This window comes from Rhagoletis pomonella, unplaced genomic scaffold (assembly GCF_013731165.1).
Source record: "Rhagoletis pomonella isolate Grant_MI unplaced genomic scaffold, Rhpom_1.0 Rhpom_scaffold_00010, whole genome shotgun sequence".
Taxonomy (NCBI): domain Eukaryota; kingdom Metazoa; phylum Arthropoda; class Insecta; order Diptera; family Tephritidae; genus Rhagoletis; species Rhagoletis pomonella.
Window position 1 is genome coordinate 363,249 of NW_023458564.1, and position 17,338 is coordinate 380,586.

A 17,338-nucleotide genomic window follows, 5' to 3' on the forward strand; every position below is an offset into this window, starting at 1 on the left:
GTTATTTGCGTGGAAGACTAGCACATTTCAGATTTTTGCGTGGAAGACTAGCACATTTCAGATTTTCGCTTGGAAGAGTAGCATATTTCAGATTGTTAAGCCGCGAAAACTGCACGTCTCCGGTTTAAAGTAAATCATAAAAGCATAATATATATTGAAAATTCAAACGTTTATTCTATATTTCTTTAATTGTATTATGAAAATCATGAAATTCAGACGGTAAATACCGTTTACTAATCATTTGTTGAATATCATCCACTTTTCTTTTTTTTAAAGGTATTTTTCCCTTGTAAGCTTTAGGCAATTCACAGTGTTTCATGGTTGACCATTGAACATTTTTTTTCATTAGGTTCAACTTCTCCTCGCTTTGCATAAAGTCGTATTTTACTGCCATGTCTACTTGATTTTTGCTATTTTTTATTGTAATTTTCCGTACATGTGATATCTTAATTTTTTGCCAATGAAAATATTTGGACAGTTCTTCGAAGGAAAATATCTCATTTGCGTTTGCGTTGTTGAAAATTTGTTGAGTTTTTTTAGTATTCTCCTGGGCTTTAAACTTGGGCCAATATGGATTTTTTTAAGAGAATTAACTTTATTTTAATTGAAGGTTTTTTAAGTAAATAAATAAACATAACATAAATAATATCACTTTGAAACGGGGTGCTCTTGATATGATACTGTATGTATATGTTTTTTCGTATTTATTTATAAATAAAGATTCCCTGAGAAAGACGCGAATGTCGAAAGGTGTAGGAGGAAAAATAATCGTTTATTTTACTTGTAATAACCGGCCAAAAGGCTCCATATACAACACTAAACTTTCAGCATGACCGAAGAAAAATAATTATAGTATAAACATACATATTTATGTAACTTTTTTTTTTTAACGGCTGCTACAACCTTATATGAACTGCCTTGCGTATCCCTCTTCCACACAAAAATCTGAAATGTGCTAGTCTTCCACGCAAATAACGAAATGTGCTACTCTTCCACGCAAAAATCTGAAATGTGCTAGTCTTCCACGCAAAAATCTGAAATGTACTAGTCTTCCACGCAAATAACGAAATGTGCTACTCTTCCACGCAAAAATCTGAAATGTGCTACTTTTCGACGCGAATAATGAAATGTGCTAGTCTTCCACGCTAATAGTGAAATGTGCTAGTCTTCCACGCGAATAGTGAAATGTGCTACTCTTCGTAGGGACCGACGATGTAATGTGCTGAACTTTTATAAAAAAGAAAAATAGCCAAAACTGGTCAAAAAGTCACTTAACTTCATCAACTGACCACAAGTGTATGTAAATATATATAAATATATATACATTTTGTTAATTCGAAATTTTTATATTTGTTTACATATTTTTGATGTGAAAACATCTTAGCTCTCGGTATGGATGAAATTTGCATAAACCCAGCAGAAAATTTGTAACTGCTTGTAGTGTAATCTAGCAGAAAATCTGTAATTGCTTCTTGTGTGTTCAAATGAAGATATGTGAACTAGTTCAGGGCTATTTCATGACAATTCCGAGACTACTCCACGTCTAGTTTAGCGCCATTTCGGGACTATTTCGGGATCATTTCTGAACCGTTTCGGGTCTCGTTCACGACGATTTCGAGACTTGTTCGGGATCATTTCGAGACTAGTTTACGACTATTTGACCATTTCGGAACATTTTGAGCTCAATAAGGCACCGTTTCAAGACTTGTCGGAGTTCATTTCGGGACAAATTCCCGACTTTTTCAACCATTTCGGTTTCTGTTCAGGACTATTTTAGGACCGTTTCCGAACTTTTGCAGGACCATTTCGGAGCTATTCCAGAACCATTTCGAGACTAGTTCACGCCTATTTCAGGACTATTTCAGGGACATTTCGAGACTAGAAGAAGATAAGTTCCTATTCTTTTCGGGACTTGTTCATTCCCATTTCGGGACTGGATCATTTTGGGACCGTTTCAATACGTGCTCGAGATCCTTTCGGGACAATTTTAGGACTAGTTCGGGATTATTTCGGCATAGCTCTAAACAAAACTGGTCTCGACAAAATTAACAAAATGAAAATAGTGTTTGATGTCTAACCTAACCTATTTATACATGTAACTGAATCGCCTAATGCTTTGCCAAGCAAATTTCGTAAGTACCTGGTACTCACGCCGTTTTATATAAAAAAAGTTACTAAAAGGAAATAGCATGCAGCATCGAATGCGTAAATTTATAAAAGCGAAAACGCTAATGGCACTAAAATAATGTATACTGACCACCAACAACAGCAACAACTACTTATTTATTGCAATAAGTAATCGGGCAGTGGCAGTGTTGCAAAATGACGGGAATTATGAAAATGAATTTTCGACCAGACTTTCTTATTTGTTGCTAGCATACATTGCTTTTGGCGTCTAATGCTGAGTGCAGCAGAAAGTTGGCCAACCAACAGCTGGTGCGTTTCTTTGATTTACGCAAGAAAAATACTATTGATCAAAACGATACACCAATCACCGGATGCCATAAACACACAAACGCTCAGGAAATTGATTTTTTGAATAGAAAAATTACAATTCATATTTTTATTTACATAGTGAAATGATATGTATGTCTTTAGAAATTAACATACTTTTAGTGCATTGCTCAGTGGGGAGATTTTAAGAGTTCAATGTCGTACTTTTCAAGATTTTTTTTTATATAGTAAAAAACATGTAAATCTTCTTCTTCCTTTATGGCACTACAACCTTTTATCGGAGTGGGCTGGCGAGATTAATGCTGCATCCTAGACAGACAAAAAAAAACTATAACTGGCGACGGTGAACTGAGTGGCAAAACGCGAAGATACTTTGTGTGTGGCCAATACATACGTTGTCTTGGCCTCTTTGGGCGCCGGTCAGACTTCTTTTTCCTTCTTCTCTAGACTGTGGAGTGCCACCGACGACAGCCCGGATTTTAAGACCAACCTTCTAGAACGCTTAAACCTCTTCTAGATTTTTCAATATAGAAGGTATTACTTTAAAAGGTGATAGCTCACTGAGCGCTCTCTGAGAACATGTGTGTTTCACGCGTACATATATGACCAACGGCAGCGGAGCCATCCCAGTAGCAAAAGGTAATAACCAGAAAATGAGTTGGTAATAGCGAAATAGAAGGCCCAACCGCTAAATTTTTCGATAAAATCTAACCCGTCCGATGTCCTGTGAAATTCTTATCTTACCAAATCGAATATCTAGGCATACGACCTAATCAGTTGTGTACATACTAGGGTGGTCCAAACAAAGAGAAGTCGGAATTTGAAGGATCTCACCTCCTAGGACTGTTCTATATCGAAAAAATATACCTTTGTATTTTTTAAAATAAAAAAATATTTAGAGATCGCTGAAAGCATTCAAAAGGCAAAAGAAAAAAGTCAAATTTTAACAGCGAAAAGTAAAAGAATAACAAATTGGTTGTAAACTTTTTCATTAGTATTAAAGCCTTTTTTTTGGGGCATATATCAAGCATAGTTTTAATATTAGGTAGTAATTTTAATGACTATATAATTGGATTTTTCGTACATATTTTTGTCGTCCCTAGTAATCAGTGACCCTGAAAACCCTGGACTCCAAGTTTCGTAATAATATAATATTAATTCATTCGCCATTTTTAATTTGGAAAATTTAATATGATATTTGTAATCAGTTACCTCGAATACCCCTATGTAAGAAGTTTCATTGAAATTAGTCAAATACATGGGAAGTAAACATATTTGTCGTCCTAAATTCTCGATTCGTCCCAATGTGCGACCTAAGAAAAAGATGGTCTATTTAATGAATGCGGAAATAGAGAGGACGACCTCTTGATATTCTTACATTGAAAATTGGATTTTTGAACTAATGAAGAGAGGGCGCTGTACTCTTTGGAACTTTTTTTTATAACTCTAGTTAATAGTTATAAAAATTTCAAAAATTTTTAAATAAAAAATTGTGTTTTATAAAACATGTGTTATAACCATTTTACCGTTCTCAAGTAATTAACTAACGCCTCACTAACCATTTTACACGACTGTTATTTATTAATAATAATAAAATTGCAAGCGAAATTATTTTATCGCCGCTTCAAACAAAAAATTATTTAATTTAACGCACGATAGAAAACCTAACTTTGGGCTTCTGCAAAAGCTACTGCGTTGCATTAAATTTAAAAATTTTTATGTTACATCTTGGACTGGTTTATAAAGAGTACTATAAAGGTATGCGTGATAAGATTTAAAGAATTTTGTTTTTCTATTTTTGTCGTCGTAATTAGTCACTTTGTTCTTATGTGTGCCGGTTCTGGTGCGAGGAAAATCCACAAATTATTCACGAGCAACCATTACATTCTCACCGTTTGTTGTGATTTTGGGCGTACTTCAAAGAAAATCGGGATAAGTTGATCTTGACAATATCTGCTTTCCAACTAGGCGGAACTACTTTTCACACAGCACATGAAACAATGGAAGTATTGCGGGAAACGTTTGGCTATTCAATTATTTTAAGAAATTGTAGTACTGAATGGCCTCCAATAAGCTGTGATTTAACACCTTTGGACTACTTCTGATAGGGTTATTTGAAGTCATGTGCCTATGTGACTAAACCAAACTCTTTTCATGCTTTAAAAGTCAATATTCAATGCGTTATTCATGACCTATCGGCCATTTACTTCAATAGTATCACAACTCAAAAACTATAAATATTAAGCTAAATATGCAGAAATTCTCCTATGTTGTATGCTGTATAGATTATAAGTATTTCTCCAGAACGAAATATTCGTGTTTTCATTTTTACTATGGAAGTACATACATACATATATGTGAATCCAAAACCTTAAAGCCGTTTTTCTCGAGTGTTCCTTTTTTGAGTTGTGACACTATTGAAGTAAATGCGCGATATTACAAAATCCTGTAGAAAAAGTACTCGAAAATTGGATCCATCTGATTCGTTCCAGCAATAGCAGCCTTGGTGGTCATTTGAATGATGTTGTATTCAAGACTTAATAGTATCGATTGTACTTCATATTGAACGAAAAACATTTGAAATTCCTCAACAATTAGCGTGTTTTTTGTTTTAAAAGAAATCAAATCAGGCTTAATGAAAACTCCTTTATTACGAAGATATCTTATAGTTGTGAATATCTGTGGGGTACACTTTTTTATACACATTCTTATTGATTCGTTTATATACTTGTTTGCCTTCTTGATCAAATCTTTTTTCTTATTCGTTTGAAAGTAGTGTAGCATTTCGAAGTAGTTCTTTTGGTACCGATATTTAGTTGATAATCGCACTCCTGACATAGGACAAACAGTTTGTCCTAAGCGGCGGGGAATTTTCTTGATTCTATGCTAGAAGGATATTCGAAATCGAACTTGTTAGCATCATGCATAGCCATTTCGAAAATTTATTCGAATTCTGTATCGTTGGAGGCATTGGCTGTCAATATAAGATCCCCTTGCTTCCTTCGGTTGCGAAGTCCCAGTCGAATGCACATTGGCCACGGCGGATGAATGATTTAGTCAAACAAAAACTATAAAATCGCCACTTATTCACTTCACTACCAGCACATAAGCACATACAAAGTTTATTTAGGTATATCTACTTCCTTGTAAACGTGCTTTAAACATAAATACTTTCATAATGATTACCATATTTATGTAATTTGTGTATTTAATACAAGTGTGGGTATGTACATATATGAGTGTAAATATGTATTGTATGAGCTTAAAGGAACGCCCACAACCGACACCTGCCGCCGGCTATTGACCGTTGACTTCACGTACGATTAAGCGTTTTGATCATACAACATCTATATATGTATGTATAAACTTGCATTACTATGCACATTACATATCTACATACCATTACGTATTTACACACTGAGACCGGATAAATATCGTGTGTCGCGCGTCTATAAACAAACTTCTGTTAAGACAACAAAAAGCGGAAGTATGCATTTATCCAAAGGAGCACAATTTTTAATTTTTAAACCTAGAAAAAATATTGACTGTGTTGTGTTCTACCGTAAGTACTATTTGGCAGACCTCTGTTTTTATCAACAAAATATCTCTTCTGTTCGGAGTTTTTTTACTTTACGAAGCTTAGAGTGTTTTTGTTGAACTTAATTCGAAACCATCCAAGAATTATGAATTACTTTTAGATGTTAAGTTCAATTAATTTTTTTGTCAGTATTTTACTCGATGTATCTACTTATAATTATTTACTAACTTTGCACATACATATGTATGTATGTATATGTACATATATGTTCTGTACGTTGAAAAAAAAAACCAAATGAAAAAAATACTTATGTACATTTGTACATTCAGTTTTTTCAATAAGCCTTCGTACTACGAGTATCACGTCTCCCTGTGCTTTTAAGCCAGCTAGGGCCGTTTGCGTTAGGTGTTAGAAATATCACTCTTCGGACAAACTAAAGGGTTACACAAATTACACAGACAATTGACACTTAAACAAATCGGCTTAAGTTGATTAGTGACCGTTCACTCGTCCCATCAGTCACCCATACATACATAGCTACGGTGACCATCCGTCCTGTATTATACGGGACAATCCTCTTTTTTAACCCATTGTCCTGGTAATTTATTTATTTTATGCGGGACGCCAAATGTTCTCTATTTCTTTCAATGTCCTGTATTTGTCCCGTATTCGCTGCTCCGACGCCTTAACAGCTCATTAAAATGGCATGCCTATGAACGAGTTTTAAGTGATGTTGGTATATGATCGTAATTTTCTTTATAAACAGTTATTATTTTCTAATCTGAATGCCTGTGATTCGAATCGAGGAATACATACAGTGGCCAAAATAGAAATTACGACTCGACATTTTAGCAAGTTTTGGCTATTTTCCTTAGTTTAATTAATGTTTATTATTCATTTTATGAAAGTAAAGCTCTTTTCCTAATAAAACCCATATAATACCAAATTTCCAACAAAAAACTATAAAAATTAATTTTTGGGTTCCGATCGGTTCGTATTTATGTTTTTTAAATTTTAATATTTTAATAATTTAATTTCTGTAAGTAGTAAAATATTATAATTCATTTGTCATTTTTATGTTCATATGCACGTCATACATGTATGTTCCTTATGTAATTTTTGTCAAACGTTAATGCATATTTGTAATTTTTGTACTTATTGTTGATACAGTGAAAATAAACAACCAGCCCCTGAAGATGCTAATGAGTTTAGCGAAACGTTGGGCAACAATAGTGGAATAACTTTGTTTTATTTGCACTAAAGGATGCAAGATCGGACAAGCCTATTAAAATATTAAAATTTAAAAAAATATAAAAATTAATTTTGCAATGTTTCCCCAAATTTCAAACTTTATAATTAGAATCTTTAGAACAAAATTTGGTTTGTAGCTTTGTAACTCATTAAAATTGAGTATAATAAACTGAGAGTGGAAAGTGCCGCTCATTTGCTTCTCTTTCAAAAAAAATGGTCGAACCTATTACGTACATACTTTGTATGAAAAAAATGCGTTGCACTGTCAACAAAAAAAAAATGCCAAAAATTAGTGGTAAGCCTTACCGACTTAAAATTGAACTTTAATATTCTAAAATTTAACGTTTTTTTTTACAAATATAACGGGGTAAAAATATCGAGAAAATTATCCTACAAATTTTTGATGTTACTATAAGGATACTCTTTTAGGGAAAACAGTGTGGAAAAAATTTGCAACATAATTTTTTGTCCCATATTAGACTCTCATAAATATGGTCACCGTACCCATAGCCAATCTCTTTCAAAGAAGAAGCATTCTTCATATGCATATTTGTGACATTGTTGCATTCTAGTGAGTTGTGGATTATAGCTACAGAAAACATTCACTGCTTTAGGATATCGGGATGCAAAACAGAAATATCATACGGCAAATGAACTTAAGAGAATATCAGATCTGTTCGAGAAGCTCAGAATTCCTCGCTGTTCTTGCCGGTACTAAACTGTATTACACACTGGGAAAATAGGTAAGCACCTTACAAGGCCCTGATGACAATTTTGGTACTAAAAACAGAAAGAAAACATGGCTTACCTCGTAAGGTGAGTGTTCAAAATCGCTTGGAACAAATTGAACGGTTTTTACCTTCCTTTTATTAGTTCGGGATGCAACTATGTAATATTGATGCGCCTAAAAGATGCAGCGATTTCTGTTCTCAAGTTACATACCTGATGACAGAACGAATGGCAATTATAATAGGGAGGTTTTAGATTTTTAAACTATAATTTTATTTGCGATATGAAGGAGAATACGACTCTTGCTTTTATGTAGCGAGCGGTATGTGCAAACATATTAATATACCTATGTACATACATATATATGCACATATTTTCAAAGTATTTATGCCCTCCAAAACAGCAACTTATCTCGCCAAAAGTTTTCAAATTATAAGCGGCTATAAATTATATGCAAACGTACATAATAGAAGAAAGCAAAAAGGGTGATAAGCACCGCAGGTGTACTCGAAGAAAAAGTTTAGTAATAATAGGCTCATTACTAACGGAAGTCAATCACAGGAGTCAATGGCGATCGGCAGGTGGCGACCAGCGAATGCCAAGCTCTCAAAGTTGTAGCGCCATCGTGAAGGTGAATACCTCCAGCGTAACTTCGGTGATTATATTTCATTAATTTCATCGAATGTGAAAAATGCATGCAGTCAAGTGCTAAATTCACTATTATCTTCTCCGAAGTCAAGTGATTTGATTGGTTTTCATTTTCTTATTGGCTTGTATGCTACACAGCTGCCGTTGCTTATGCATATTTATCTCTGGTGCTTCCTGCTCTTGTCAAAAGCGAAAATACTTTAAGATCCATTACACATGGTAAATAAAATATGAGTACGACGCAAAAGAAAAGCGGAAGAAAGGGAGTTTATTGAATCGATGTTTTTTTTTTTTGATTATCACTTCAAACCGGAATATTAATTATTTAGAAAACACTGAATAACGCTGTAAAAATAGTTTGTTAATGTGGTCTATTTGTGACATATTGGAGCGCTTACAAAATGAACCACTGTTATCCAGTGGCGGACTATCTCGTGTCTCCTCTGCATCAGCTTATTGTTACCCGATCGTAATAACTAAACGATGTTGTCAGGAAGTGGGTACTCCATGGAGTAAACGCTTGGAGTAGCTTTGTGCTATTCTGATGTAAGGCAGAGCTGGAGTATATCGTCCAGCCCTAAAGCATCGAAATTTTAATTGAACCACATTTCTTATATGCATTTCGGTTAATTTTGGTACTCATTGACCCTTAGCTAGTACTCTTTACATGCGTGAAGTAGTTACGATTTTTGCAGGGAATATGCTTACATATACAGTGTCTCAAACAAGTGTTCATGTGTTGATTTTTTTTAATATTCACAACGTTTTTGAAGTTAAATTTTGTTTGTTATTTTTCTTTGTTCATTGTCCAGGCTTTAACCAAAACAAAAAGTTTAAAACTTTATACAAAATTTAGGAAAATTCAACAAATTTTCATTAATATTTCGAGCTTTTTAATCCGAACTTTACAACAGTTTTGGGTATGCAATTTTATAGCCTATACAATTTTACGCTCTTGATGTGCGAGTTTCAAGCGACCCGCGTGAATTTTTTATAGATTTTTATGCCGCCGGATTTTTGCACTTTTTCCATAAAAGCATGAATTTCTTATGAAATAAAATGCGGGCGACCGTTCGCAACAAAATTTAAAAAAATCAACAGCAGTTTAAAAAAAAATCTAAAAGCGGTCACAAAAAAAAATCTCTAAAATCAACAGGATTTTTTAGCCCCTCACTTCATTAGACTAAAATGGTATGGACTATAAAACTGCTTACCCAGAAATGTTTTACAAAATTCAGAACAAAAAGCACGAAATTTTTATGGAAATTTGTTGAATTTTCCTAAACTTTGTAAAAAGTTTCAAACTTGGCCAAAGCTTGGACAATATTTTTATAGAAAAATAAAAAAATTTAACTTGAAAAACATTGTGAATATTTAAAAAAAAAAATCAACACGTGAACACTTGTTTGAGCCGCTATACGTACATATTATATACAAAAATTAAATCTGGGGTTTTCACATTTGTCTACGTGTTTCGCCAAGCTTCTCCTCTAACTTGTGGTGTGCGTCGTGAAGTTGTTACACAAATAGATGAACATACATTTTTACGCCGTCCTCGAATGGAAAATTGTTTTTTATGAGAAGCTTTTTCATGGCAGAAGTACACTTGGGGGTTGACATTGCCTGCCGATGGGCGACCACTATCGATCGAATCTTGGTCCCACAGAGTGGAAGTACGCATCACTAATCACTCTGCTACATAATTTCCACAACTAAAAACTACGAGTAAAATACTTAAACCTGCCATCAATCTGCCACCACAAGCAAATACTGTTATAGCGAAATAAATTCAACGTACAAATATTTCTCATCAGCAGCTTAAAGATATGGCACATTCAGTAACATCGGTTGCTTTAATGCGATCAAAAGCTGTGCCGAAATCACAGTAGCCACAATTCGTTCATTAAATGTGTCAAATGTCAAATTTATATTTATGTTGTAAATCAATCATTAAATCGGTTGCCTCATCAACACTGACCAATTCATTTGGATTCTGCAATCTTCCCAAACACAGCAAATGCAGAGCCCATTTTGTAATAGCCTTCAGTTAATTAAAATCTCAAATCTGATTTACACCATACCTGACTAAATCCAACTAATGCAAGTAAAAATTAATTACAGCTGTAAATGGAAATGCCAACTCACCAACGATGGTTACTCGGTCAAATACTCGAGCACATGCACATGCTTACATTCCAAAACAGTGCACATTGCACATATATGTGCCTACATACTTAGTATGTGCGTACATACATATATTGATGTCATGCATTCATATATTTGGAGGTCACATTCAATTAGCCAAGTTTTTACTGCACCTAAAAATCAAGTGACTTTTATTTGATTGTCACCAATTGAAGTCATATTGCACAATTTAACCCGTTATTGTCCCAGCCTTTTTTTTCAAAGTATCCATCTGAAACAAATTTACTTATTTTACTTGCTTTCTGTTGTTTCTTTCAGGTGATATCGATGACTGCATCGTAACACCGACCGTGCAAGGACAATTTACCCCATTGACGGAGGCTCTATGTGATGTCATAATGGACCTTACCGCAGAGGGTCATTCGGCTACTATAGAAAATGTGCGCATTAAGCTGAGCATACGATTTCCGCACATGACACCACCTGCCACGGAAGTGATCTACGATACGTTGGCACAGTTGATGCAAGAACAGAAAATATATCAGACCTCAAAGGGTTACTTCATCTTCACGCCAGAGTAAGTTGACTATAATTTATTTTATTTGGTTTCCTTAACCGGAAGAACCTCTGAGGGCAACCGATTACGGAAGGTCCGGTCTGAAACTTCAGTTGCCTCAAATTATATCCAAAAGCCTGATAGTGAATGCACCTCCTCTTGCAGCGAAATTCTAGATGTATTAAATATATATGTATTAAATTACATATACATTGTTAACATTTTGTAGTTCGGCGTTATCGAACATTATACTTTGTACATATGCAATGCAATTGACGTTCTGGAAGTCAGCCTTACATTGTACATTTATATCGGTAACGTTAAAGAAACTTGTTATTCGCGGCGACCACTCAATGGGAGAACGAATCTCTTGCTTCACCTTCTATAATAAATGGGTATGGTCTTCGACACGATAACTTGGCTATTCTCCAGCATTTTCATTTTAAAAGTAAAGTGGTTTATAAATATATTTACCCGTCAAGCATTATAGAATATTTGCTGTTAAAAATTTATAGCTCTTTGCTATAAACGATTACTTTACACATGGGTGATTTCACCGTCACGTGTAGGACATTTGTACAGAAAAAAATTTCTTTCTTGTTTAAATTTGAGTATAAAGTACTCAACAATTCTAAATTTTGAAAAAGCTACCTAATTGACTAATATATGAGTTATTACAAAATACGAAAAAAATTCCAACTTACTTTTATGTGGAAAAAATCTAATTTATTTCTTCTGTCACGGGTGGGATAAAAAAACTGCTTTTTGGAGCAGATATATTTTACGGAAATTTTGCGAATAGATTTGACTTTTCTGTGCGAACTTGATGTCTTATAATAAAACAAAGAACCAGGAACACAAACAAAGCAAAAACTACAAAAAATATATGACTTTATTATACAAAAAATCCGAAATTCCTCTGTCACGGGTGGGACAACGTTTGTCACGGGTAAGACACGTACGAATTTTTATATGAAAAGGAGCTTTTAGTGTGGTCCATATATAAAGATTAGTTATTAAAAAATATAAGAAGCCAAGTAGGGGTTAAATTCACTCACATTTAATCTTAGGATGGTGCCTTTTATGTAGAAGAAAATACTTAGCACCGTCTGCCAAAAAAAATATTAAAAATTAACGTCTTGAAATTTTCACTTTTATCCACTTAAATTTAATGGAATACAAAACTTCATACCTAAAAATTGTGAACAAAAAGTTTAACATTTTTGGGCGTAGTTGTTAAAGTTTGTTAAATTTTTTTAATTTTTATGAGAAGTTTGGAATGTAGATTTATGTGGTTCTGGTTAGGTGGCGTGCTAGACTTTTATAAAAAAAACTATAATCATTAGATTAACAAAATAAAAAACCAAAAATGGTCAAAATGTAACTTAACTTAATCAGCTGACCACAAGGGTATATAGATAATGGACGAGTCCGTGCATCCCCCTCCCCCCCTCCTGCCCTGCGTCCACATCAACAAACAAATAAAGCTTATCAGCCCTGTTAACCTACCTCTGAAAACTGTCCCACACATAGCTGTCACGGGTGGGACATGCTTCTCTGTTGAATTATTCTTATCTAACTACGTGGAAACGACAATGCAAGTGTGGTAAATATTTGCAATGAATTTCTAACATTATGTAACAAACACGAAACAACCTGAACTTCTGTAAATAAATATAACAACTTTTAGCTATTTTTGTCACGGGTGGGACAAGGCCAATACTGCTTAATAATAACTCATAATATAGATAAAGCAGTCACACAATTTAATATATAACACAATTTTATTAAAAGCAGATAAGTTCTACTATATATTTTTCTTACTAAACACTTGAATTTTGGATCGAAAATTATTTGACAGTGCACTCAACACAACCTACTTTAACTCAATAAAAAAAATTTACTTAGACCTTGATTTCAAAACGTGAAAAAGGTAATAAAAATGCATTTAAAGCATTAATTTGTTATTTTTTGGTTGACTCAAGATTTTTACAAATGCCTTTTCCACACGTTTGTTAGTTTTATAAAGAAAATAATTTTTGCACTGAGGTTCACTTTCCCATGGAACCTCCCGCATGTAGAAGTAAACTTACTGCAAGTTTATTTCAAAACTTCTTTATGAAGTGCTATTTGAAGCAGTGTCTATTTAATTTACAAATAGTAAGAAGTCATAAATGCAAAGCAATCTGATTTTTGTTAACTTTTCATGTTTGATTTAAAAATACTTGAAAGTGCAAGTATTACTGATACCTTTTTGCAAATATGAGTACTGGCATCAATACTTCTTTAGAGTATTCTATATGAGTACTAGTATCGATACTTTCCTAAAAAGTTCTATCACTACGGACGGGTCGATGCCCGACAATAAAGTTGGACTGAACTACGCTTAGTAAATTCTGCATTCGATGCAGGCGTCCCCCTGTCCACGATTAAGCACCGACTGAAGTCTATTTTCATTGAATTGGCCAACGAACGATAGGCGCGGAAGAACCAACATGTTCCGTTACAAATCAGATCTGGTCATATATTAAATATAAAATATCCAAAACTGTTATACAAATCGACCACCCCATTATTAGCATAGTTTTCGGTATAACTACAGACACTGCTAATGGGAGCGCATGCTAGGCGAATGGATTACCCCGGTAACGATTTCTGTCGTGCCTGCAGGGACGAAGAGGAGATGGATAGTATAGAACACTATCTCTGCCATTGTCCCGCTGTGGCAAGGTCAAGACTTGCTATTTTTAATGAACATGCGTTTCAGTGTTTAGCTAACCTCGGCTCTGTGGACGTCCGCGGCCTTCAACGATACGTTAAGGTTACACTATGGTTCTATCATAGGGGAAACTAAGGGAAAGGAACAAGAGCTCGTAAATAGTAGCACCACAATGGGAAACAATTGGCCTAAGTGTGTTTCTGCCGGTCTATGCAGAGTGGCAACCACCATAACCTAAAGTAACCTAACTGAAGGAAATTTTCATGCATGTTCTGAAATTCGAAACTTTGAAATCGAGTCGATTTGCCAAATATTTTTTAATTATATCTGATGAAAGGAGTGAATATTCTCACTGAAAACTGTAAAAGAAGCAGCACCGATATGAAAAAAATCATTTTAATGCGAGACTTGTAATTTTTTAGGTAAAAACCATCGAAGAAATTATCGAAATCGAGTCGATTTCAAATTTTCGAATTTCGGAACATGCCTGTATATTTCGGTTTATTCTGGGTTCGAAGCATTACATATCCCCCAAAAAGACTCACGACGACCGCTTTCAGAAATTAAGAGAAAACCGATTTTGGTGTTACTCAGACCTGGGACCTCTCTAACCACTGGACTATGTCAGAGACTCAGACTTAAACGATTAAGCAACAATTTTCGATCATATTCTTGATGTTGTCAGCGGTTTGACACAACCAGCTGACGGGTACTTTTAATTGTTTTTGGGCAGGGATTGAACCCGGATCTTACGGCGGCGGCACAAACCGCCATTTATCAAATATATTATTCTTCATTATTGGCGCGGTAACCGCCTAAGCGCATTTGGCCGAGTCCAAAGCAGCACACCAGTCATTTCTGTTATGTGCCAACTGATGCCAATTGGAAATGCCAAGTGAAGCGAAGTCCTTCTCCACCTGGTATTTTCAACGCAGAGGAGGCCTTCCTCTTCCTCGGTTATTATCATCGCGACCCGCGTTTGGAGTCCATTCGAACGACATGATCTAGTCAGCGGAGCCACTGAATTTTAATTCTCAAAGCTCATCGTTAAATCATCTGCGGTATTCGTCATCGCCAACGCGTAATCTTTATCTCGAAAACTCTAAAAGCTGCTTCATAAGATATTTTCATTGTCCAAGCAGAGTTGGTCTCAATTGGTATTTATTTATAATAAGCGCGCGTTAACATGTAGAGTCCAGTTATATGCTATGTATTTAAAATTCAAATTTAAATAGCTGCAATCCGATTTTCTCTAATTACCAAATATTAATTTTCTCAGACGACGCCGAAGCCGTTCCCGACCGCGTGCCATACGCAACGGTTATCAGGACTTTGAAGAAACCGACGAAATACCTCAGGAGGCGCGGACTATGCTCATGACCAACGCGGAGGCGCTTCATTCATTTTACGGCGAAATCTCCACCGAACGAGATGGCGATTTAACACATCAATGCATACAAACTAATTTGGCCGATGTTATTTGTGGCGGTAAGCGATTGCACAAATTGGATGTGTTGATGCGTGTTATACTCGATTTCCATACTTTGTTTATTTGGTAGGTAATCCAAATGATAAAATACTTTATCCGCGCGCGGCTAAAAGACGCAGCGCCTCATTCCCAACACCTCGCAGCCTGGAGAGAAGGCACAGTTTGCGTTTGTTTGGATCTTCGAAACGATTGCAGCGATGCGCGTCGACACGAAGCCTCTCGAAGACATACGCACAAACCTTAGCCACTGACAGCAGCAGCTCGGAGTATCAAAGCACAGATTCTTCGTCACCAAGTAAGTGCAACATTTGCTTGAGTCAATCTTATGAATATGAGTAAAAGTATATAACATTTTAAAATTAGTAATTCGTTTGAGATGACTTACCTTAAATAGCAGATCAGCTAAATCCGGTAATTTTTGTTGTTCTAGAAAAAGGATCTTTACTGTCGCGGCTTTTCAGACGGAGTGGGCGTGCCAAGCAACGTCAAATTGAAACGTATTCAGCGCAGTTCCCGCCTGCCGAGTGGTTCAATTCCCGAGCTGTTCATCTGCACAGTGTTGGCACACAAACAGCCGATCACGTAAGTTTCAGTCCAAAGATTTTTATATATAAAATTGGTTATTTTATATAATATATCTTCAGGATATGCCGGTGGTGCATACGCTTTCCAATTCCACATTCTACGATGGTTCGGAGTTAAGTCAACGCTCGCTTACACTGCCACGCCGACATCGTCGCCACATGTCCAGCGACTCGACTTTTCTCATATCATCCCGAGATTGTTCGCCTATACGCCGGCGCTCACCGGTGTACAGCAGCAGTTCACTGCCCCGTTCAACGCAATCCATACCAGCTACGGCGATCGGTACAACGAGTATCACCACCGCTCCAGCGCCCACGAATAAAATCAATCACTCCTCCGCGACGCTTTCAAGGCTTTCCACCCCGAATCAATCCGCGGCTGCAGCGACTGTACAGAAATCTGCCTCTAAGAGCGTTATCGGCAAACACATTTTCGAGCAGTCACCTTCCCGCTCGTCTAGCAAAACAACATCGAAACGACAGGCGGACAACATTATAGTGAACGGCTATGCCAGCAACTTGGAAAGCGGTAAGGTTTGTTATCGCAGTGTACAAAGTGGTCCATCTAGTTTGGAATCGGGCAAGGCTTCTTCCATGCTTACCTCGGGACCATCGAGTATTGATAGTGGCAAGGTGTCATTCAGCAAAACCAGTGGTCATTCTAGTCTTGACTCGCAGTGCTCGACCAATACGGCAGTGGTGCAACCAAGTCCGGCCAGGTCGATACTTGTATTGAATGGATCGCCGCGCGGAACTCCGCGTCATCAGGCCATGCGCGCTCGTGCCGCTGAGCAATCACAGCGCCAACGTTCCTCAACTCCGTCACGAATATTGGAGGAAATCACTAATCAACAAACGACAACAGGAAGATCGCCAAATCCTTCTACGGGGCAATCTCTCTTTAATGGCATGCCCAGTTCGAACTCCAACAACTCAATAACGCTGCAGGTGACTACCTCCAATGGCAGTCAGAGTAACATACCTAGCACGAAGATTTATGTGCAAAACTCACCGGCGCGTAGCGTTATAACGCTGGAGAATGGAAAGCTTATAGAGAACTCAAATGTGTATATAATCAATAATGAAACGACAACTAACGAGAAGGGCGAAATCATCAAGAAAACCTTATCGAAACAGGAAACTACGCCCCTAAGAGGCCAACAACAACAGCAACAGAAAAAAAGAATCAGACACAATCGCATGCGCAGACGCACTCGCACTCGCA

The 17,338-nt window shown here is 36.2% G+C and overlaps 1 protein-coding gene across 1 annotated transcript in view; it reads left to right on the top strand.

Moving 5' to 3' along the window:
- LOC118745923 overlaps positions 1 to 17,338 on the top strand; it is a 191,229-nt gene that overhangs the window by 172,306 nt on the left and 1,585 nt on the right. Inside the window, exons 3-7 of the mRNA XM_036479572.1 lie at positions 11,084 to 11,342; positions 15,320 to 15,528; positions 15,600 to 15,824; positions 15,960 to 16,111; positions 16,174 to 17,286. Coding sequence (XP_036335465.1) covers positions 11,084 to 11,342; positions 15,320 to 15,528; positions 15,600 to 15,824; positions 15,960 to 16,111; positions 16,174 to 17,286 — 1,958 coding nt within the window. The remainder of the gene's footprint in view (positions 1 to 11,083; positions 11,343 to 15,319; positions 15,529 to 15,599; positions 15,825 to 15,959; positions 16,112 to 16,173; positions 17,287 to 17,338) is intronic.